At 44.2% G+C, this 24800-nt stretch overlaps 1 protein-coding gene and 1 long non-coding RNA gene across 6 annotated transcripts in view; one reads left to right on the forward strand and one right to left on the reverse strand.

Annotated features, from left to right (window-relative positions):
* The window catches only part of CCDC141 (coiled-coil domain containing 141), a 290158-nt gene that overhangs the window by 128650 nt on the left and 136708 nt on the right, over positions 1–24800 (reverse strand). For all 5 annotated transcript variants that reach the window (XM_056534334.1, XM_056534335.1, XM_056534333.1 and 2 more), the window contains one exon: positions 22311–22430. In XM_056534334.1, the coding sequence (XP_056390309.1) occupies positions 22311–22430 (120 nt within the window). The remainder of the gene's footprint in view (positions 1–22310; positions 22431–24800) is intronic.
* The window catches only part of LOC130284214 (uncharacterized), a 100878-nt gene that overhangs the window by 65295 nt on the left and 10783 nt on the right, over positions 1–24800 (forward strand). The gene's annotated exons all lie outside the window — the stretch shown is intronic.

A 24800-nucleotide genomic window follows, 5' to 3' on the forward strand; every position in this document is an offset into this window, starting at 1 on the left:
AAAGTATTTTAATGCTTAAAGGGGTTACATAGGTAGACCCGCCCCATCCCCCCCATTAAATGAAAGGGGGAAAATTCAAAAAGAAAATCTGTGGTTTTTCTACAACACATTAAATATGCCATGGGTATGAAAATTTGGGGGCATCCTCATTTTTTCTTGCGGATCTCAAAATCCCATCTAAAAGGTGTCCAAAACACTGGCTGAGGGGTCAAAGATCACATTATATGTTTCTATGCACTGCAACTATGCAGCAAGTCCCCATTGTGTGAATCAAGCTTTGCATCCATCATAACCTTTCCACATGCCATAAATTTGCGTATATGTAAAATGTATAACCCTGTTGTAAGGTATTGTATCAACACCTGAAGGGGATCCTAAAATATATTGGGTTAATTATACCTAACAAACATGTTCCCTCTAAATGCCATGTTCACACAGTGGAATTTTTTCAGAATGTACAGTAAACCTGGAAAATTTTCATCAGACATTAAGCAAACAGCGGGGGGCCGGGGAAAAAAATGCTGGTGCTAGCACTGCTCGAAAAGGATAGGTGATAAGATGTCTGATCGCGGGGGGGAGGGCCCACCGCGTGATGTCAAGCCCCCTCCCATAGACATGAATGGAGGGGGCGTGGTGTGACGTCACAATGGGGCGTGGCGTGATGTCACGTCTCCAGTCCTGGAGACAAAATGGTTCTCGAGACTGGAGACGCCGCCCTCAATAGAGATCGCGGAGGGGTCCAAGCGGCGGACCCCCCCGTGATCAGACATCTTTTTCCCTATCCTTTGGATAGGGGATGAGATGTATGTGGCTGGAATACCCCTTTAAGACAAATATTAGTTGTGAGCATAGACCTATGTTTCCCAGCCAGTGGGCCTTTAGCTGTTGTAAAACTACAACTCCCAGAATGCCAGGACAGCCTTTGGCTGGGAGTTGTAGTTTTGCAACAGCGGGAGTCACCTTGGTTGGGAAACACTGGCATAGACTGCACAACTGTGGATGCACAATTATTATAAAATATAGTAACAACAATATTGATAACATATTCAAGAATTTTTTTTAACCTTTACTGTAAGGAGAGATTATAAAAGGACATAGCGATGTATAATACAGCCAATAGATGGCAGTACTGGCACACAATCTGTGCTGACTGTACCGATGGCAGACAGGCATCAATGAAATGTATTTTGCCTCCAGCAACTACATGTTGCAAAGTTATTTCATTTGTAGCTTTATTGATGTAATATTTAAAATATTTAGATGCTTTTTGTGTTTTTAACCCCTTTAATCCTTGTCTTCTAAAATCTACAACTCTTACATTTCCATTCACATAATCCATCACCCATATGAGGGATTGGTTTTTGCGTGACCAGTTGTACTTTGTAGTTACATCACTCATTTTACCCTAAAATGTATGGTAAAAAAAAAAAATTTTATGTAAGGAAATTTTAACAAAAATCATAATTTTGCAAATTTATTTTTTTTCGCACTGTACACTTTATGGTAAAATGTTCACGTTTTCTTTGTTATCTGGGTCAATACGATTAAAATGATACCCATGGTTACATACATTTCTATTATTGTACTGCTTTTACAAAAATTCTAATTCCATCTTTTTTTTACAAAATCAGTACACTTAAAATTGCCCAATTTTGACCACCTATAACTTTCTAATTTTTCCGTATTCAGTGATGGCTCATTGTGGCCCATTTTTTGCGTCATGATCAGTAGTTTGTTTTAGTACCACTTTTGCATATATGCAACTTTTTAATTGCTTTTAATAAATTTTTTTGCAGTTTGATGTGACAAAAAATCTGAAATTTTTACCTTTTTTTTTTTTTTTTACGGTTACGTTGTTCACCAGTCATTAACATTATATTTTTATAGTGCGGACATTTACACATGTGATGATACCAAATATGTTTATTATTTATCGTTTTTTACGCTTTTTTCTATTAATAAGGGGAAAAGGGGTGATTTACAACTTTATTGGGGAAGGGGCTTTTGAAAAAGAAAAAAAACTATTTTTTAAAAACTTTTTTAAACATTCATTTTAAACTTTTTTAGTCCCCATAAGGGACTATCTATAGCAATCATCAAATTGCTAATACTGTTCAGTGCTATGCATAGGGCATAGCACTGATCAGTATTATTGGCAATCTTCTGCTCTGGTCTGCTGAAAGGCAGATCAGTGCAGAAGACCCCGGAAAATGGACGGAGGCAGGTGAGAAGACCTCCGGCCGCCATCTTGGCTGATCTGATCCCCGCGGGAGTTCCGTACTGCCGTAGATGCTGTGATCTGTATTGATCATGGCATCTGAGGGGTTAATGGCAGACATCAGCATGATCGTTGATGTTCCGCCATTACCGGCGGGTCCGCAGCTGCTAAGTAGCGCTATGCAATGCCGTACATTTACGGCGCGTGTCCTTAAGGGGTTAAATTTGTCCAGTGAGAATTCTCAGGCCTCAACCAATGCAAAACAAAATATATATGTGAATTAGGCTTAGAACGTGTGCAACATATTGGGTAGCCTAAAGTAAAGCTGCTTAATTTAATACATCTTTACATACTCCCATGTGTACTTTTGTCTATATTAGTTGTATTGTATAGTATTGTGTCACACCTATATGTAACAGCTGCATTGCAATGTGGAAATAGTACTGCTGAGGATGAACTGCAAAGCAGTCCCTGGGAGTTTATAACCTTATTATGTAGCAGGCCCACACAAATCTAAAGCAGTGTTTTTCAAACAGGGTGTCTCCAACTGTTGCAAAACTACAATTCCCAGCCTGGAAGTTGTAGTTATGCAACAGCTCTAATGAGGAGTATAATATAAATAGCAATTTTCCAACTTCCCCTATCTGCTGTATCTGGACTGGACTCTTGGAGGAGCTTTATATTCTGCTGTTTGTCTTCTGGATTGTCAGGGACTTGGGTAACAGCTGTCTTCTGACCCCCAGCGAGCACACTATAACCACCAATATTTATAGCTGCAGGGGTGTCGGTAGCTACCCCACTGGTCAGGAAACTATGCACGAGTGGCATATGCATGCCGGTTGTAAGTTTCTGTTTCTGCATCAGTGTAGGATAGAAGAGAACACACAGCCCTGTTCTGTCAGGTTGGATGTAATAAGTTGCAGAAAGGATACTTGGGAGTGTTAAAGGGGTATTCCATTCCAGGATTTTCTTTTTACCTGACTATGCTACAGGGGCTGTAAAGTTAGTGTAGCTCACAATATAGTGTCTGTACCTGTGTGTGATGATACTCACCCCAATGGGGCCGAGACCTGACTCACTAGTCAGCTGATGACAGGGAGCCTGTCTGCTTCAATGGGGGGAGGGATCACTTGGTGGGACAGCTGTAGGCACCCTGATTGATAACCACAGGTCTTTTGAATGGATGCAGCTCATTTATGTTTCAATGGGGGGGAGGGGGTGGCTGATGTGTGAGAGGGAGGAAAATGAAATTATGGGATTTGTAGGTAAAAAAGATAAACTCAAATAGGAAATACCAGTTCACAAAAAGCTAGCCACAATGTTATGGTAATCTCATGACATAGCCATTTAGCCCCAAGACAAGCGCAGATCCTTCCTAAGCATGTCCATTACTGTCTGGCAGGTCCGTACTAAAATCCCCTTATGGTGGATAACCCCATAAAAAGTGGCAGCACCTCTGACCCTGTGTACTCTGGGTAAAGGTCATACTCTCCATTCTGCCCTCATGCATTCTAATAACATTAGTAATCTCAAGGTAGACCTCAAGGTTATTAGATACTGAGCAAAAAAATTATAGTTAATTTAATAGTCCCATAATAATATACATATACAAATATGTGCATAAAACAAGAGGGAAAAAAAACAGTATAAATTATAGGTTATTTGGTCCAATATACAGTGTAATTTTATGGTAGACAGATCTCAGTAGGAGGAGTAGTATATATGAGGAGTAGCAAGTGGAGGATTTTGTGTCATATCGCTCACACACAATGTGGGTTCGGCATACATCTCAGCACAGATAAAGGATATTGCCGATCTGTTATCTGTGATCTAGTTCATGAGATTCAAGCATAAGGTTAGCAGAGCTGAAATGTTTTATTAAATTCAATAAGGGACTACTAGGAAGAGAGGATAATAAGCCTGAGTGATGTAAGGTTCAGTTCACATTGCCGGTTGCATCCATCTTGTTCAGGGTTCGTTTGGCTCTTTTTTTGCAATGGACACTGACAGTTCCTGATGGACTGCATTCACTTGAATGGGGTCCATCAGGGGATTCGGTAGGTTACCAGAGTTTAGTGGAGAAAAAAAATTGTATGAATTTTTTGCTGCTTTGACAAAATTGCCGACAGAACTCCATATGTGGAGGTGGCCTAAGCACATCGCAAACCCAACCTTGGTATGATCTGTATTTTGCAGGGTCTCCCACGTGGTGTGTCCCTGACATCCGTCCTCTAACTCCAGCAGGAGTGAAGATACATTTGAAGCATCCAGAGATTCAGTCTGCAGTCAGTTTGGAACAGTGCTTAAAGGGGTACTTCTTCCAAAGGATAGGGGATGAGATGTTAGATCGCGGGGGTCCCACCACTGGGGACCCCCACGATCTCTGGGCCGGCACCCCTGTCATTCGGTGCACAGAGCAAAGTCCGCTCCGTTCCTGATGACTAACGATGCAAGCTGCCACGCCCCCTCCATTTCCCTCTATGGGAGGAAGGATGACGGCTATGTTCTATCCATCACGCCCCCTCCCATAGATATCAATGGAGGGGACGTGGAATGATGTCACGGACACGGAAACTGCAAGCTTCCGTGTTCCAGACATTGCTGCTGCCGGCCCGTAGATTGCGGGGGGTCCCCAGCGGCTGGACCCCGTGATCTAACATCTTATCCCCTATCTTTTGGATAGGGGATAAGATGTTTTTAAGGGAGTACCACTTTAAGCGCAGTGCAGTGGCTATATTAAGTTGTTTCTCTTTGAGCAACGGGTATGCCAGATAATCACAGCTGGACGCTGCCTGGCCTCTTTTTCAACAGCAAAGAGTCTACTGTAGTGGATCTTATTGTGAAAATACCTCTTTTTTTATAGGATTTACTGCTCAAATTCTAATTGGTTAATGAATTGCTAATTGGATGTAGTTAATGTTTGTCATAGTTCTTTAAAACCCCCGAAATGGACCTAGAATCAGGTCCACTATAATGTAGTTATCATGCCCAGTAATAAATGAATGCTAGCTTTTAGATGTATTTTACGAAACAATAGCAAACTAATATATGGATAGATGAATATATAGCTTGTTTAAATCAATGACAGACTAATATATGGGGTATTTGGGTATGAAGTATGGATAATAAATGAGTAGAATATATACATTGTCATGAGATGAATAAAACACAAAACATTAAAAAAAAAGTGAAAGTAAAAAGTGTATAGAATATATTAATTAAAGACTGAAAAAAAACTAATAATGATATTATCCAAGAAAATGTAAATAAATAAAATAAGATAAGATTATATTAAATATAAAACAAATAGAAAAAAAAGAAAAGAATGAGAAATATATTAAAGAATGACTTATATTAAAAATATATGTATCCCCCACATCAACTCGCGGCACGTGTCGATGGTGAGTGAGCACTGTGCAGACCGCCATGGTGGAAACTATGGGGCCCTCAGCTTACAGGGGATTGAAAAAGTACTTGCCCCTGTGAGAGGAGGTGAAAACTTTTAGATTGTGAGGTCTACTGGATCATGCAGTTGGGGAATAGATATCCGGAGGGTCTGAACAGGAGGCAAGACGTAATTTTACATTATTGAAATTTTCCTCCTTACAGGCGTCTTGCCTTCTGTTCACACCCTCCCTTCCCTGCTATTTTATTTCATTTTATTTTATTTTGTTTCACCTTGACCAGGTTTTCTAGATAAAAGGTCCTTGTTCGGATCTCAATCTTACTTCCTGTACTTTTGGCATGTAGAAATGACTCTATTTATTATAATACGATGATAAATATAAATTACAGTATGTATATGAGAAAAAAATTTTTGAGTCACTCTACATATCAGACAGTACATTTTTTGGTCCACAATATAAGGAGCCAATGGTACAATAATAATGGTAATAATTGAAACAAAGAAATAAATACAACAGTTCAACATATAAATTTGTTTTCCCACCCCCCTCCTTTCCATACTTTTTTGCAAGATTAGTTACAAAAGGATAGTTTGGTTTATATATTTATTACAATTGACAAATTATTATTATTATATCATCTGTCCTTTTGCTGCTATAATTTTCCTCCATTTCTCTAATATAATATTTGTATAGTATATTTTTTTGTCATATTATTATATGTAGTATAATCTATCATATTTATATACAATTGACATATTTACTATATAGTATTATCGGATATAGACTCATGTTTACATTGTTTTTAATACTCCTTTATACATCTATATATGTTTTTTTGAGATATTGTTTGAATGTGAACTTGGTCTTAGCTGAGTTTCCCTTTTTCTGTGCTCCCACAGGTAACACCCACCAGCTGAACTTGATTCACCTGGAGGGGGTGTGGCCCTGGAGTGGGCACATAAAAATGGAGTCAGCCACTTGTTTCTTTGTATGACTAAGGTGGACATTGTTACGCCGAGCGCTCCGGGTCCCCGCTCCTCCCCGGAGCGCTCGCTACACTCTCGCTACTGCAGCGCTCCGGTCAGATCCACTGACCCGGTGCGCTGCGATACCGCCTCCAGCCGGGATGCGATTCGCGATGCGGGTGGCGCCCGCTCGCGATGCGCACCCCGGCTCCCGTACCTGACTCGCTCTCCGTCGGTCCTGTCCCGGCGCGCGCGGCCCCGCTCCCTAGGGCGCGCGCGCGCCGGGTCTCTGCGATTTAAAGGGCCACTGCGCCGCTGATTGGCGCAAGTGGTTCTAATTAGTGTGTTCACCTGTGCACTCCCTATGTATACCTCACTTCCCCTGCACTCCCTCGCCGGATCTTGTTGCCATTGTGCCAGTGAAAGCGTTTCCTTGTGTGTTCCTAGCCTGTGTTCCAGACCTCCTGCCGTTGCCCCTGACTACGATCCTTGCTGCCTGCCCCGACCTTCTGCTACGTCCGACCTTGCTTCTGTCTACTCCCTTGTACTGCGCCTATCTTCAGCAGTCAGAGAGGTTGAGCCGTTGCTAGTGGATACGACCTGGTCACTACCGCCGCAGCAAGACCATCCCGCTTTGCGGCGGGCTCTGGTGAAAACCAGTAGTGACTTAGAACCGGTCCACTAGCACGGTCCACGCCAATCCCTCTCTGGCACAGAGGATCCACCTCCTGCCAGCCGGCATCGTGACAGTAGATCCGGCCATGGATCCCGCTGAAGTCCCTCTGCCAGTTGTCGCCGACCTCACCACGGTGGTCGCCCAGCAGTCACAACAGATAGCGCAACAAGGCCACCAGCTGTCTCAACTGACCGTGATGCTACAGCAGCTACTACCACAGCTTCAGCAATCATCTCCTCCGCCAGCTCCTGCACCTCCTCCGCAGCGAGTGGCCGCTTCAGGCCTACGACTATCCTTGCCGGATAAATTTGATGGGGACTCTAAATTTTGCCGTGGCTTTCTTTCTCAATGTTCCCTGCACTTGGAGATGATGTCGGACCAGTTTCCTACTGAAAGGTCTAAGGTGGCTTTCGTAGTCAGCCTTCTGTCTGGAAAAGCTCTGTCAAGGGCCACACCGCTCTGGGACCGCAATGACCCCGTCACTGCCTCTGTACACTCCTTCTTCTCGGAAATTCGAAGTGTCTTTGAGGAACCTGCCCGAGCCTCTTCTGCTGAGACTGCCCTGTTGAACCTGGTCCAGGGTAATTCTTCCGTTGGCGAGTACGCCGTACAATTCCGTACTCTTGCTTCTGAACTATCCTGGAATAATGAGGCCCTCTGCGCGACCTTTAAAAAAGGCCTATCCAGCAACATTAAAGATGTTCTGGCCGCACGAGAAATCCCTGCTAACCTACATGAACTCATTCATCTAGCCACTCGCATTGACATGCGTTTTTCCGAAAGGCGTCAGGAGCTCCGCCAGGATATGGACTTTGTTCGCACGAGGCGTTTTTTCTCCCCGGCTCCTCTCTCCTCTGGTCCCCTGCAATCCGTTCCTGTGCCTCCCGCCGTGGAGGCTATGCAGGTCGACCGGTCTCGCCTGACACCTCAAGAGAGGACACGACGCCGCATGGAGAATCTCTGCCTGTACTGTGCCGGTACCGAACACTTCCTGAAGGATTGTCCTATCCGTCCTCCCCGCCTGGAAAGACGTACGCTGACTCCGCACAAAGGTGAGACAGTCCTTGATGTCAACTCTGCTTCTCCACGTCTTACTGTGCCTGTGCGGATATCTGCCTCTACCTTCTCCTTCTCTACTATGGCCTTCTTGGATTCCGGATCTGCAGGAAATTTTATTTTGGCCTCTCTCATCAACAGGTTCAACATCCCGGTGACCAGTCTCGCCAGACCCCTCTACATCAATTGTGTTAACAATGAAAGATTGGACTGTACCATACGTTTCCGCACGGAGCCCCTCCTAATGTGCATCGGACCTCATCACGAGAAAATTGAGTTTTTGGTCCTCCCCAATTGCACTTCCGAAATTCTCCTCGGACTACCCTGGCTTCAACACCATTCCCCAACCCTGGATTGGTCCACTGGGGAGATCAAGAGTTGGGGTTCCTCTTGTTTCAAGGACTGCCTTAAACCGGTTCCCAGTTCTCCTTGCCGTGACCCTGTGGTTCCCCCTGTAACCGGTCTCCCTAAGGCCTATATGGACTTTGCGGATGTTTTTTGCAAAAAACAAGCTGAGACTCTACCTCCTCACAGGCCTTATGACTGTCCTATTGACCTCCTCCCGGGCACTACTCCACCCCGGGGCAGAATTTATCCTCTCTCTGCCCCAGAGACTCTTGCTATGTCTGAGTACATCCAGGAAAATTTAAAAAAGGGCTTTATCCGCAAATCCTCCTCTCCTGCCGGAGCCGGATTTTTTTTTGTGTCCAAAAAAGATGGCTCCCTACGTCCTTGCATTGACTACCGCGGTCTTAATAAAATCACGGTAAAGAACCGCTACCCCCTACCTCTCATCTCTGAACTCTTTGATCGCCTCCAAGGTGCCCACATCTTTACCAAACTGGACTTAAGAGGTGCTTATAATCTCATCCGCATCAGAGAGGGGGATGAATGGAAAACGGCATTTAACACTAGAGATGGACACTTTGAGTATCTGGTCATGCCCTTTGGCCTGTGCAACGCCCCTGCCGTCTTCCAAGACTTTGTTAATGAAATTTTTCGTGATCTCTTATATTCCTGTGTTGTTGTGTATCTGGACGATATCCTGATTTTTTCTGCCAACCTAGAAGAACACCGCCAGCATGTCCGCATGGTTCTTCAGAGACTTCGTGACAATCAACTTTATGCCAAAATGGAGAAATGTCTGTTTGAATGTCAATCTCTTCCTTTCCTAGGATACTTGGTCTCTGGCCAGGGACTACAAATGGATCCAGACAAACTCTCTGCCGTCTTAGATTGGCCACGCCCCTCCGGACTCCGTGCTATCCAACGTTTTTTGGGGTTCGCCAATTATTACAGACAATTTATTCCACATTTTTCTACCATTGTGGCTCCTATCGTGGCTTTAACCAAAAAGAATGCCAATCCTAAGTCATGGCCTCCTCAAGCGGAAGACGCCTTTAAACAGCTCAAGCCTGCCTTTTCTTCGGCTCCCGTGCTCTCCAGACCTGACCCATCTAAACCCTTCCTATTGGAGGTTGATGCCTCCTCAGTAGGAGCTGGAGCGGTCCTTCTACAAAAAAATTCTTCCGGGCATGCTGTTACTTGTGGTTTTTTTTCTAGGACCTTATCTCCGGCGGAGAGGAACTACTCCATCGGGGATCGAGAGCTACTAGCCATTAAATTTGCACTTGAGGAATGGAGGCATCTGCTGGAGGGATCAAGATTTCCAGTTATTATTTACACCGATCACAAGAACCTCTCCTATCTCCAGTCTGCCCAACGGCTGAATCCTCGCCAGGCCAGGTGGTCTCTGTTCTTTGCCCGATTTAATTTTGAAATTCACTTTCGGCCTGCCGATAAGAACATTAGGGCCGATGCTCTCTCTCGTTCCTCGGATGCCTCGGAAGTAGAGCTCTCTCCGCAACACATCATTCCTCCTGACTGCCTGATCTCCACTTCTCCAGCCTCCATCAGGCAAACTCCTCCAGGGAAGACCTTCGTCTCTCCACGCCAACGCCTCGGAATCCTCAAATGGGGTCACTCCTCCCATCTCGCAGGTCATGCGGGCATCAAGAAATCCGTGCAACTCATCTCTCGTTTCTATTGGTGGCCGACTCTGGAGACGGATGTTGTGGATTTTGTGCGAGCCTGCACTGTCTGTGCCCGGGATAAGACTCCTCGCCAGAAGCCCGCTGGTCTTCTTCATCCTCTGCCTGTCCCCGAACAGCCTTGGTCTCTGATTGGTATGGACTTTATTACAGACTTACCCCCATCCCGTGGCAACACTGTTGTTTGGGTGGTCGTTGATCGATTCTCCAAGATGGCACATTTCATCCCTCTTCCTGGTCTCCCTTCAGCGCCTCAGTTGGCAAAACAATTTTTTGTACACATTTTTCGTCTTCACGGGTTGCCCACGCAGATCGTCTCGGACAGAGGCGTCCAATTCGTGTCAAAATTCTGGAGGGCTCTCTGTAAACAACTCAAGATTAAATTAAACTTTTCTTCTGCCTATCATCCTCAATCCAATGGGCAAGTAGAAAGAATTAACCAGGTCCTGGGTGATTATTTACGGCATTTTGTTTCGGCCCATGGCAGATCTTCTACCATGGGCCGAATTCTCGTATAACTTCAGAGTCTCTGAATCTTCCTCCAAATCCCCATTTTTCGTGGTGTACGGCCGTCACCCTCTTCCCCCCCTCCCTACTCCCTTGCCCTCTGGTTTGCCCCTGTGGATGAAATATCTCGTGATCTTTCCACCATATGGAAAGAGACCCAAAATTCTCTCTTACAGGCTTCATCACGCATGAAGAAGTTTGCTGATAAGAAAAGAAGAGCTCCCCCCATTTTTTCTCCTGGAGACAAGGTATTGCTCTCCGCTAAATATGTCCGCTTCCGTGTCCCTAGCTACAAATTGGGACCACGCTATCTTGGTCCTTTCAAAATTTTGTGCCAGATTAATCCTGTCTCTTACAAACTTCTTCTTCCTCCTTCTCTTCGTATTCCTAATGCCTTTCACGTTTCTCTTCTTAAACCACTCATCATCAACCGTTTCTCTCCCAAACTTGTTTCTCCCACTCCTGTTTCCGGCTCCTCGGACATCTTCTCCGTAAAGGAGATACTGGCCTCCAAGAAGGTCAGAGGGAAAACTTTTTTTTTGGTCGATTGGGAGAGTTGTGATCCTGAAGAGAGATCCTGGGAACCTGAGGACAATATCCTAGACAAAAGTCTGCTCCTCAGGTTCTCAGGCTCTAAGAAGAGGGGGAGACCCAAGGGGGGGGGTACTGTTACGCCGAGCGCTCCGGGTCCCCGCTCCTCCCCGGAGCGCTCGCTACACTCTCGCTACTGCAGCGCTCCGGTCAGATCCACTGACCCGGTGCGCTGCGATACCGCCTCCAGCCGGGATGCGATTCGCGATGCGGGTGGCGCCCGCTCGCGATGCGCACCCCGGCTCCCGTACCTGACTCGCTCTCCGTCGGTCCTGTCCCGGCGCGCGTGGCCCCGCTCCCTAGGGCGCGCGCGCGCCGGGTCTCTGCGATTTAAAGGGCCACTGCGCCGCTGATTGGCGCAAGTGGTTCTAATTAGTGTGTTCACCTGTGCACTCCCTATGTATACCTCACTTCCCCTGCACTCCCTCGCCGGATCTTGTTGCCATTGTGCCAGTGAAAGCGTTTCCTTGTGTGTTCCTAGCCTGTGTTCCAGACCTCCTGCCGTTGCCCCTGACTACGATCCTTGCTGCCTGCCCCGACCTTCTGCTACGTCCGACCTTGCTTCTGTCTACTCCCTTGTACCGCGCCTATCTTCAGCAGTCAGAGAGGTTGAGCCGTTGCTAGTGGATACGACCTGGTCACTACCGCCGCAGCAAGACCATCCCGCTTTGCGGCGGGCTCTGGTGAAAACCAGTAGTGACTTAGAACCGGTCCACTAGCACGGTCCACGCCAATCCCTCTCTGGCACAGAGGATCCACCTCCTGCCAGCCGGCATCGTGACAGACATGTTCCGCTGAAACGCGTCACTGTTGTCCTTACCGCAGCATTGTGTGTCTAAACTGTGAAGAATAAAGCAATCGTTTTTACCGTTGCCAAGTGCTGGACGCCTCCTTCTTTCCCTATTGACGAGTACGTGTTGGTCTACACGTGTCCGAGACACGGCGGTGTTGGTCGTGAGCTGGACATACATGCTTCTTCTAAAAATATATGTCATCTAATTTAATCTTATTTTATTTACATCTTCTCTTCTATTAATTTCATTATTGTATATTGTTTCTTATTCTATACACTTTTTACTTCCTATTTTTGAAATATTATGTATATTAATAATCTTATGAGTATTAACTTAATCTAACTACCATTTCATGCTCAGTATCTAATTACCGTATATACTCGAGTATAAGCCGAGTTTTTCAGCACGATTTTTCGTGCTGAAAACACCCCCCCTCGGCTTATACTCGAGTGAACTCCCCCACCCGCAGTGGTCTTCAACCTGCGGACCTCCAGAGGTTTCAAAACTACAACTCCCAGCAAGCCCGGCCAGCCATCGGCTGTCCGGGCTTGCTGGGAGTTGTAGTTTTGAAACCTCCGGAGGTCCGCAGGTTGAAGACCACTGCGGCCTTCGACATCATCCAGCCCCCTCTCACCCCCCTTTAGTTCTGACTACTCACCTCCGCTCGGCGCTGGTCCGGTGCTGCAGGGCTGTCCGGTGAGGAGGTGGTCCGGTGGGATAGTGGTTCCGGGCTGCTATCTTCACCGGGGAGGCCTCTTCTAAGCGCTTCGGGCCCGGCCTCAGAATAGTCACGTTGCCTTGACAACGACGCAGAGGTGCGTTCATTGCCAACGTACTTCTGCGTCATTGTCAAGGCAACGCCTCTATTTCGGGCCGGAAGTGTGGAGAAGAGGCGCCACCGGTGAAGATAGCAGCCCGGAACCACTATCCCACCGGACCACCTCCTCACCGGACAGCCCTGCAGCACCGGACCAGCGCCGAGCGGAGGTGAGTACTCAGAACTAAAGGGAGTGAGAGGGGGCTGGATGATGTCGAAGGCCGCAGTGGTCTTCAACCTGCGGACCTCCGGAGGTTTCAAAACTACAACTCCCAGCAAGCCCGGACAGCCGATGGCTGCCCGGGCTTGCTGGGAGTTGTAGTTTTGAAACCTCTGGAGGTCCGCAGGTTAAAGACCACTGAGGGCGAATGATGACAAGGGGATGATGAAGGGGGGATGTGTGGGATGATAAGGGGATGATGAAGGGGGGATGTGTGGGATGATAAGGGGATGATGAAGGGGGGATGTGCGGGATGATAAGGGGATGATGAAGGGGGGATGTGTGGGATGATAAGGGGATGATGAAGGGGGGATGTGCGGGATGATAAGGGGATGATGAAGGGGGGATGTGCGGGATGATAAGGGGATGATGAAGGGGGGATGTGTGGGATGATAAGGGGATGATGAAGGGCGGATGTGCGGGATGATAAGGGGATGATGAAGGGGGGATGTGCGGGATGATAAGGGGATGATGAAGGGGGGATGTGCGGGATGATAAGGGGATGATGAAGGGGGGATGTGTGGGATGATAAGGGGATGATGAAGGGGGGATGTGTGGGATGATAAGGGGATGATGAAGGGGGGATGTGTGGGATGATGACAAGGGGATGATGATGAGGATGTTAATGACGGGGGTCTGGATGATGACAGGGGGGGATGATGTATTTCCCACCCTAGGCTTATACTCGAGTCAATAACTTTTCCTGGGATTTTGGGTTGAAATTAGGGGTCTCGGCTTATACTCGGGTCGGCTTATACTCGAGTATATACGGTACCTTGAGGTCCAATATTATATATTGTATGTATTTATTTTCCCTCCAGGAGTAGAGTAGATTTTATTTTAGAGACCTCGGTATTAGTATTAGAAATTTGGTATATCCCAAATTTATTAGTGAGCTGCTCACAATCCATTTTTTTTCCCTTTTAGTAACAATCTGTAGGGCTGCAGGAATACTACTTTCCTTTAAAAAGTACCTGTCACCAAATAAACTTTTCTAAAGTAACTTAGGCTATGTTCCCTAACTACTCCCAACTCCCCACCCACCCTTAAAAAAATTTCAGAGCTTTAAAAAGCTCTGTATCATACCTTGTATTCTTGCTCACATAGTGCAATCTCCCAGCAGGAGAAAGTGGGCATTTCCCAGCAGGCATCACATCATCACATCGTTGTCATGTAACGGTGAGTGACAGTTGTTATGGACCAATCCAAAACCGCTCAGCCCCTGCCCATATAAGGGAGCTGCAGCCAATAATCGCTCTCTTGGGTTGCTGACACTGGATGAGGTAGGACCTCCGCAACTTTCAAAGACAATTACTAGGTCAAAGCCTTGTGGCCTCGGCCTATGCTAAAGACTGTGAGTTCTTACAATTCCCCGCTAACTCCGAAAGATCACTGGACCTAAACCTACCCCTAAATCCAGCAGATCTATGCTACAAAATCCTCCTAAACTAAAGAGAACTTACCCGGTCCCAACCACTGTCAGTCGCTGCTCAGCTGTATATAGACTCTGTTATCTGGACTGTTACCGGTTACTGCATGTTACAGAAAATCTTCAGTAAAGTTTCAACAAGTTTTCAGCTAAGCACTGGTTGTTGACAATCCGTTATTCTGCACTCACCTATCGCTCTTGGGAAGGGTGGCGATAGGCCCAACATTACCTCAGCATTTAACCCTCACCCTGGCGTCACGAGTGAAAAGGGTTAATAAACCCCTGATACCTGCTCAGCAACACCCCAGCTACCCTACACCCCCTGAGGCTTACCACAGAACACTATATTAAAAGTTTTATTTGGTGACAGGTACTCTTTAATCCATGTTTACACTGTAGGGGCAGGTCATCTGCAATAACAAATGTGTTCCCTTTAACCTTTCTTGTAGTACCTCTAATAAACGTCATGCCAACATTTTGAACATAATGGAATATATAATAAAATAATACAGTTTAAGATGTTAAAAGAGTTAATGATAATCTAGGGCAGCAAAATTGTAGGTATTGGAGCTCTGTTTTTCTTATACAGATCTCCAGATTCGTTCAGCTTGACGCTGTCAGCAAAGGGAAATGAACACATAAAGATTTAAACAGCTCATGTTAAACTCAATAATTGATCAGTATGCAGTGAGCATCCCCTAGTGGTGAGAGAATTCATTGTTTTTTATTTAAAGGGGTTGTCCAATTATTTACTATCCAAAGTGGCCTGGCTGGGATGAAAAATAAAATAAAATGTACTCACCTGCTGTGATCCCTTACTGGTCAGACTGTGCCTGTTCCTGCTGCTCAGGACTTCTTGGTCTCAGTCACAACACTAAGATGTGCCGACTCACTGGCCATAGATATGAATAAGCGTGCATTTCCTTATTCTGCACTGACACCAGTAAGTGCTGAGCAGCAGGGTCCATCCCAGTCAGAACAGCAGCAGTCAAGGTTTGCGAAAGGTGATAACTGCCCCTTTAACTCTAATGTAGAGAATTACTATGCAAAATGCCCCAGAATTCTGTCTGAAGCTGAGCTAAAAAAAATTCTAATAAAAAAACTGTCTTATATGCCATGAGCCATATATTGTTCAGTGTATTCCTACTGTACATAATGTTCCCCTTTAGCAAGCACCCTTTCAACTAAATCATCTCAAAAGAAGAAATGTGAGGAAGATGTCCACACTCACCAGCAATTGAAGTATGGCAAGGAATTTATTTAATCCAAATAGTCCATAGCAAAAAAGATTTCATGATGAACTGGATGATGCGTCACTGACGCGCAACACTGTTGTTCATTGGCGCCCCTGCTGTCGGTCACGGACTGATCTCTCTCCCTGCCCTTGGGTGAAATCCTTTTTGCTATGGACTATTTGGATTAAATAAATTCCTTGCCATACTTCAATTGCCGGTGAGTGTGGGCATCTTCCTTACATTTCTTCTTTTGAGATTATCTGCATCTATTGTGACACAGTGTTGTACACAGTCATAGAAAAAAGGCTCACACACACTGTTACTGCTATAACTTCTTCTTTATATAAATGATTTCTTCACAAGAAATAACTTTTTCACAATGTAACAAAGAAAAAAGCAGTGAATAATCACCCAGGTGGATACAGATAGTCCCAAGATGTATATTGGAGAAATAGCCGATTTCTTAAGACTTCATAGTGCAGCTTCACTGCTCAGCTTCTCTGGCCGTCTCCATCCACATGAAGGACAGGTGAGAGGAATTGCAAAGTTTCAGAGGTTACACATCCTTTGTCAAGCATAGTGAACATTCCCATCACCCACATATATAGTATCAAACTCTCGCAAGATTTAATTCTATAAAAATATAAAATATACAAAAATTACACAACTGTTAAAAACAATGTATATAGTTAGTCATAGAAAATATCCTAATTGTACTTTTATAGAAAAATATTGAAATTACAATTTTCATTAATCCCATGGGGCTGTAACGTACACAATTTCTGTATCCAGCGCACCTCGCTCTTAAGTAACCTTGTCTTAATTTTTTCTTTGTTGTCTCCTTCAATGTTTTCCAATACTTGCCACCTTAGTTCGTTAATATTATGTCCTTTTTCAAAAAAAATGCCGTGCTACACTAGTTTCATATTTTTGCTTTTGTTTTCGAGTATCTTCCACCCACTCTTTTTTATATGTGTGAATAGCACTTTTATGTTTGTTTATTCTTTGTTTTATTGGTCTCATAGTCTGCCCTACATAGCCCATCCCGCAGGGACATTTAAAAAAATACACGACTTGACAGCTATTACAGGAATGCCATCCTTTGATTGGGATTTTAGTCCCTTTCATCGGATGGGAGACCGTATCCCTCTTAATGATAGCACTGCAGTTTTGGCATGACAAACATGCAAATGTCCCCGATTGTTTAGCTTTCAAAAAACGAAACAACTCATTAAGGATAATCCATTGAGTAATGCAAAAATTTAGTTTTTGGTAGAACTGTTAGAAATTATTTTGTATAAGAACAATTTCAGATTTGGAGAGGATTTTTTTCCACAGAAACAGGGGACTTTGATGGGGTCCCCTGTGGCCCCTAGTTTAGCTAATATCTTTATGTCCCAATTCGAGGAGAAGTTTGTAGGAGGTCATTACCTCAGTGAGAAGGTGAGGCTGTGGGTCCGCTATGTGGATGATGTAAAAATAATTAAAAGCATAGAGGGAAAATTGGAGACCACTCTTTTTGTTAAAGAGACAGATCGAAACAATTTGCTACACAGAGAAAGCGGCCATGCACCGCAAATATTCAAAGGCATCCCAAAAGGTCAGCTAATTCGTACTAAAAGAATTTGTAGTAAAGAGGAAGAGTTTATAAAAAATAAGGAAATAGTGATTGAAAAATTCACACAAAGAGGTTATGACAAAAAAGAATTAGAACAAGCGAGTTAAGAGGTAGATTTATTATCAAGAGAAGATCTAAGAAGTAACAAAAAGAGCAAAAAGATCATACAAGATAATAAGATGAGTTTCATTTCAACATATAATGGTCACTCAAAAATGATAAAAAAAAATGGTCGCCTGTCCCGAGAACGTCCCAGGTTTGTCTATAGAAAAAATAAATCAATAGCTAACCACTTGATAAGGGCAGATCTAAAAAAGAAGAAAATGGACAAACAGACTTTTTTGAAAGCTAAACAATTGGGGACATTTGCATGTCTGTCATGCCAAAACTGCAGTGCTATCATTAAGGGGGATATGGTCTCCCATCCGATGAAAGGGACTCAAATCCCAATCAAAGGATGGCATTCCTGTAATAGCTGTCAAGTCGTGTATTTTTTTAAATGTCCCTGCGGGATGGGCTATGTAGGGAAGACTATGAGACCAATAAAACAAAGAATAAACGAACATAAAAGTGCTATTCGCACATATAAAAAAGAGTCAGTGGAAGATACTCAAAAACAAAAGCAAAAATATGAAACTAGTGTAGCACTGCATTTTGTTTTTGAAAAAGGACGTAATATTAACGAACTAAGGTGGCAAGTATTGGAAAACATTGAAGGAGACAACAAAGAAAAAATTAAGACAAGGTTACTTAAGAGCGAGGTGCGCTGGATACAGAAATTGTGTACGTTACAGCCCCATGGGATGAATGAAAATTGTAATTTCAATATTTTTCTATAAAAGTACAATTAGGATATTTTCTATGACTAACTATATACATTGTTTTTAACAGTTGTGTAATTTTTGTATATTTTATATTTTTATAGAATTAAATCTCGCGAGAGTTTGATACTATATATGTGGGTGATGGGAATGTTCACTATGCTTGACAAAGGATGTGTAACCTCTGAAACTTTGCAATTCCTCTCACCTGTCCTTCATGTGGATGGAGACGGCCAGAGAAGCTGAGCAGTGAAGCTGCACTATGAAGTCTTAAGAAATCTTTACCGTGAGGACTGTGAATTTATGGAACGGTCTACCTCAGGAACTGGTCACAGCAGGAACAATTAACAGCTTTAAAACAGGATTAGATACATTCCTGGAACAAAATAAGATTAATGCTTATGAAGAAATATAAAATCTCATCCCTTCCCCAATGTCGCGCCACACCCCTACCCCTTAATTCCCTGGTTGAACTTGATGGACATATGTCTTTTTTCAACCGTACTAACTATGTAAATCGGCTATTTCTCCAATATACATCTTGGGACTATCTGTATCCACCTGGGTGATTATTCACTGCTTTTTTCTTTGTTACATTGTGAAAAAGTTATTTCTTGTGAAGAAATCATTTATATAAAGAAGAAGTTATAGCAGTAACAGTGTGTGTGAGCCTTTTTTCTATGACTGTCACCACACTGATACACCCTGAGACGTAAGTCCCTTCCCTTTAACAATTTTTGGACAGTGTTGTGCATCACGGCTTGGATTTTTTTTACCCTCTATATATTTTCCTCTGGATGATATTTGTTATCTCTTAAAGCAAGATAGGTTATGCAGTGCCCATTTGACATCTACTATGTTATACCCTTTCAACTAGCCCTACTGGGTCTATTGGTAAATCCATCTATGATCATCATAAAGGCCCAGTGTTAATGAAGGTTTGCCATCATGGAAACTCATTCCATCTCTACAGCAGAGGCAATAAGTATATGATTGCACTAAGTCCCACTGCTGAGAATCCCCACAATCTTGAAAAAGAGACTCCTGTGTTTCCTGTCTGAATGGAGAAGCAGTGCTCATACTCGACCACTGCTCCACTCATTGTCTATGGGAGCAGCAAAGATATCCAAGCGCTGTACTCCCATACACAAGTGCTATATTTGACAATCCCTTACACAATTCACACAGGAATTTCAGAAGTTGCATTCCTAAGAATATGGGGAGGTTGGCCAAACCCCCACAATCACATACTTATACCCTATCCTGTGTATAGGGGATAAGTGTCAACTATGGCAATAACTTTTTAAAGTTGGTGAATTGTGGTAATGCACATGATGTTGAGTGTTAACCTTGCAAACGACTATCTTTCAGCAGATTATTAGGTATTTGTTATACATACATTGACAAAAAAAAAAACGCACCCAGATAGAAATGCTGGATTGCTGAAAATTCAGCATGCAGTTCTGTTTCAGACATGCATGTAAATACGGTAATAATTACGTAAGTGTGGTCTGATAAGACACTGGGTCTTACCTCAAGAGGGGGTAAAAAGTTCTTCCCCTGCTGCCCTTTTAAAAGCTTCTCAGAGGCTACTTTTGGGTAGGGTAACTGTTGGTGAAAGATCGTTGACTGCTAGACATGCCTCTACGACACACTCAGAAATTTTTTTAAGGACTGAGAAAAGCCGTATGGTTGTTTCCATTGCCCCCCATCTAGGCAGTCCTGACAAAGCTGTTAGGTGGGTATGTGAAAGCACATTCATGGGCTTTGGAAGGAGAACGGTTTGATCCACTGACAAGAACAAGTAGCTCCAATAGTCTCCTTGTCCACCATCCAGACGCTGGTTGCACCTTCATTACACACCCCTGTCTCTTCCATTTCAGGGTGCTTAGCATAAGGAAATTTAATATCACAACACCCATTATATGTCTTAATATTGTTTTTAGGGTTAGAGCATGGAGGCCTCATTGTTAGCTCTCTATTCCAGATTGCAACACTTACTTGGCCTGCCCAGTCACCAGATTGGCAAACCAAATTTGGCAACCTACAAATGTGAGGGATCTACAGACTCAGCTGTGAGACTTGTGGGCAAATGTGCTATAGGATACCATATGGAAACTGTCCATGCTCTAATATTGTAATCGCTTACATACTGTATATCTTCATTACATTTACACATATATAGTTTCATTAGATTTCAACAAATCCTTCTTGGTGCATTCGCTGTCAACAATTGTGTCTTATTAACTTAAACTGCTCAAAAAAAAAAGGGAACACTTGAACAACACAATGTAACTCCAAGTCAATGACACTTCTGTGAAATCACACTATCCACTCAGGAAGCAACACTGATTGACAATCAATTTCACATGCTGTTGTGCAAATGGAACAGACAACAGGTGGAAATCATAGGCAATTAGCAAGACACCCCCCTATAAAGGAGTGATTCTGCAGGTGGTGACCACAGACCACTTCTCGGTTCCTATGCTTCCTGGCTGATGTTTTGGTCACTTTTGAATGCTGGCAGTGCTTTCACTCTAGTGGTAGCAGGGGACAGAGTCTACAACCCACACAAGTGGCTCAGGTAATGCAGCTCATCCAGGATGGCACATCAATGTGAGCTGTGGCAAGAAGGTTTGTTGTGTCTGTCAGCGTAGTGTCCAGAGCATGGAGGCACTATCAGGAGACAGTACATAGGGAGACGTGGAGGAGGCCGTAGGAGGGCAACAACCCAGGAGCAGGACCGCTACTTCCCTTGTGCAAGGATGAGCAGGAGAAGCACCGCCAGAGCCCTGCAAAATGATCTCCAGCAGGCCACAAATGTTCATGTGTCCACTCAAATAGTCAGAAACAAGGTGGTATGAGGGCCCGACATCCCCAGGTGGGGGTTGTGCTTACAGCCCAACACCGTGCAGGGCGTTTGGTATTTGCCAGAGAACACCAAGATTGGCAAATTTGCCTCTGGCGCCCTGTGCTCTTCACAGATGAAAGCAGTTTCACACTGAGCACATGTGACAGATGTGACCGAGTCTGGAGACGCCGTGGAGAACATTCTGCTGCCTGCAATAACCTCCAGCCCTTCATGTGCTTGCCAGAGGTAGCCTGACTGCCAATAGGTACCGAGATGAGATCCACAGACCCCTTGTGAGACCATATGCTGGTGCGGTTGGCCCTGGGTTCCTCCTAATGCAAGACAAAGCTAGACCTCATGTGGCTGGAGTGTGTAAGCAGTTCCTGCAAGAGGAAGGCATTGATGCTATGGACTGGCCCGCCCGTTCCCCAGACCTGAATCCGATTGATCACATCTGACATCTGGGACATCATGTCTCGCTCCATCCACCAACGCCACGTTGCACCACAGACTGTCCAGGAGTTAGTGGATGTTTTAGACCAGGTCTGGGAGGACATCCCTCAGGAGACCACCTCCTCAGGATTATGCCCAGGCGTTGTAGGGAGGTCATATGGGCACGTGGAGGCCACACACACTACTGAGCCTCATTTTGACTTATTTTAAGGACATTGCTTCAAAGTTGGATCAGCCTGTAGTGTGGTTTTCCACTTTGATTTTGAGTGTGACTCCATATCCAGACCTCCATGGGTTGATACATTTTTGTGTGATTTTGTTGTCAGCACATTAAACTATGTAAAGACGAAAGTATTTCATGATTAGTTCATTAATTCAGATCTAGGATGTGTTATCTTAGTGTTTTCTTTATTTTTTTGAGCAGTGTATTAATAAAAGTTACTTGTTTGTTATGCTTCACAACTTTGTCTTATATTGGTTGAAAAAACTAAATAAAGATTTGAAAAAAAATAAATAAATAAAAGTTACTTGTTTTTTAACCGAATTTTGCCGAACGGTGCACTGTAAAAAGGATTATCATGCATTTAAATTGTGACTTTACCTTGGAGTCCAGGACAAGCTGTTTGTGTTTCTGAAGTAGCTCCTCATTTTCTGTCAGTGATGCCCCAAGCTGAACATCTGATAGATATAAGTCTATCTGCTTCCTCAGCCAACAGGTAACCTATGGCAAAAGTAAATTCACTGTCATTAGTCACAATCTGTAATGCTCCATTCCATAATAAACAACAAGGTCAGTATCAGAAAATGATGTAGTAATGAGTAGGACCTGGTTCTGCCTGAAAGGTTACGTTTTCTGTGTACGTTAGCTGTGGCAATGTCCGGTCCTATCAGGGGGGCTTGGGATTAAAGCCTATCACATCTGCTCCCTGTGTCTACTTCCTAAGATGCATATTCATTCCCAGCCAGTCTGCCGTTTATAGCTCTGTGTGTTTGTCTCAGCACTTGCCCTTTTCTTGCTCCTGCTTTGTTATACTGTGTATATTTGACCCTTGCCTATTGTCTCTCAGCTTTCATCATTAGCTGTATCTCATACGCCAAGCCAGGCTCCATATATGCAGCGCCAGACAAACTGACTCTTCAACACATTCTTTCCTATTGTCTCCTGACCATTTTCCTGTCTTCTGTATCAGTACTGTGTTGTTCTCTCTGATAAAAACCTGATCTTTTAACTGATTTTTTTGTTTGTTTGTACATTCCCTGTCCGTATTTTGACTTTAGCTTTTGCCTATAACCCTTCGTATTCAGACTTGGTCTTCCGTACCTTTGTACAGTTTTGTTTATTGTTTTGACTTGTGATACTACTGGACTTTATTTCAGTGCAGGGACAGTCGACCAGTTGTGGATCAGCTATTTAGAGTGGATACGTAAGTAGGCAGGAAAAGGAATTTTTAGGTGAGCTTAGAGCTGAATTATTCTTTGCCCAATATAACAGCTGTTGGTTCAAGTCATTTGTGTCATGTTCAGACCAGTATGCATCCATTACATAGATGTATAAATGCACCTAAGTTTCAGTTCAATGCTTTGACCCCTTAAAGAGCCTTGAAATATGACTGGAGATTATCAATTAAACCAGATATACCTCCAAAAGGAAGAGTCACCTATCTACAGACCGCTGGGGTGTTTGACAGCAGGCACCCCGTGCAAATGCCCAGGAGGGTCATCAGACCCCCCCCCCCCCATGTCAGCGATCGGCGAAAATCGCAAGTGAATTCACTCTTGCGTTTTGCGCCTATTCCGGGTCATACAGGTCTATGGTGACCCGGTAAATAAGGGGGATCGCGGTTGTCCAAGACACCTATGATTCCCCTGAAGGGATAGGAGTGAGGGGGCAGGGGTGCCACCCCTCCTATCCCTGCTATTGGTCGTCGCTTTTGACTAACTTTCGCTTTCCCTGTCCTGCCCGCCCACAATAGGCAGGGCAGAACGGGGAAACCGAAGGGGACTGGGCCTCGAAGTCCACTTACCCATTGGTGGAGGCTGCAGGACGCGATCGGCTGTGGTGATTGGCGCGGGCGGCATGTCGTGCGGCTGGCTCCCTTGTTCCTACGGAAGTCGGTGAGTTGCCTAGCAACATCTGGAGGGCTAAAGTTTGAGACCACTATACAGTGGTCTCTACACTGTAGCCCTCCAGATATACCTATCAAAATGCACCAAACTGACACAATATATAATGAATATGTATAAATCTTTATTGTTACCAAATAGAATAAAACATGATAAAAAATCAGCAGCAGTCAGAAAGAAAAAGACTCAAGACAAAAAAATATTAAAGTATTGTCCAATAAGTACATAGGATAGATATGAACATATGATACTCAGTACGAGGTGGACTGGAATAGAACCACACTACATATGTATAAGAATACACCTATAAAAATATCTGTAAACCCAGAACACTTAATGTAAACAAGAAGGACATATACATAAGCATAGCATGTAAAGTGTCATTTGACTAGTGCTATTGGCAGTATGAATACAGGGAGACAAGGATGTTTACCATACAAGTCTGAGGGGAAAGAAACCACCTCAATAGGAGTTGGAACATCAGTTGTCCCTGCAACAAAAATAATCATACGAGACAGTCCATGCAACTAGCCATCTGACACCCAGCTAGACTTACAATGGTCAGGAGCCTACCCCTACGTAGTTTCGCTCACTCGCTTCCTGAGGGAGTCAACCTGTAGACCTCCAGATGTTGCAAGACTACAACTCGGCATGCTGCGCTTTGGCATGCTGGGATTTGCAGTTTTGCAACAGCTGGAGGTCTACAGTTTAGAGACCACTGCACAGTGATCTCTATACTGATCTTGCAAAACTACAATTCCTAGCATGCCCACACAGCTGTTTGCTGTCTGGGCATGCTAGGATTTGTAGTTTTGCAACATCTGGAGGTCCACAGTTTCACTGTGCAGTGGTCGCTTAACTGTAGCCCTCCAGATGTTGCAAAACTGCAAATCCCAGCATGCCCAAACAGCAAACAGCTGTCTCGGCATGCTGGGAGTTGTAGTTGCGTACCTCCAGCTGTTGCATA

The sequence above is a fragment of the Hyla sarda genome, chromosome 8 (genome assembly GCF_029499605.1).
Source record: "Hyla sarda isolate aHylSar1 chromosome 8, aHylSar1.hap1, whole genome shotgun sequence".
Lineage (NCBI taxonomy): Eukaryota > Metazoa > Chordata > Amphibia > Anura > Hylidae > Hyla > Hyla sarda.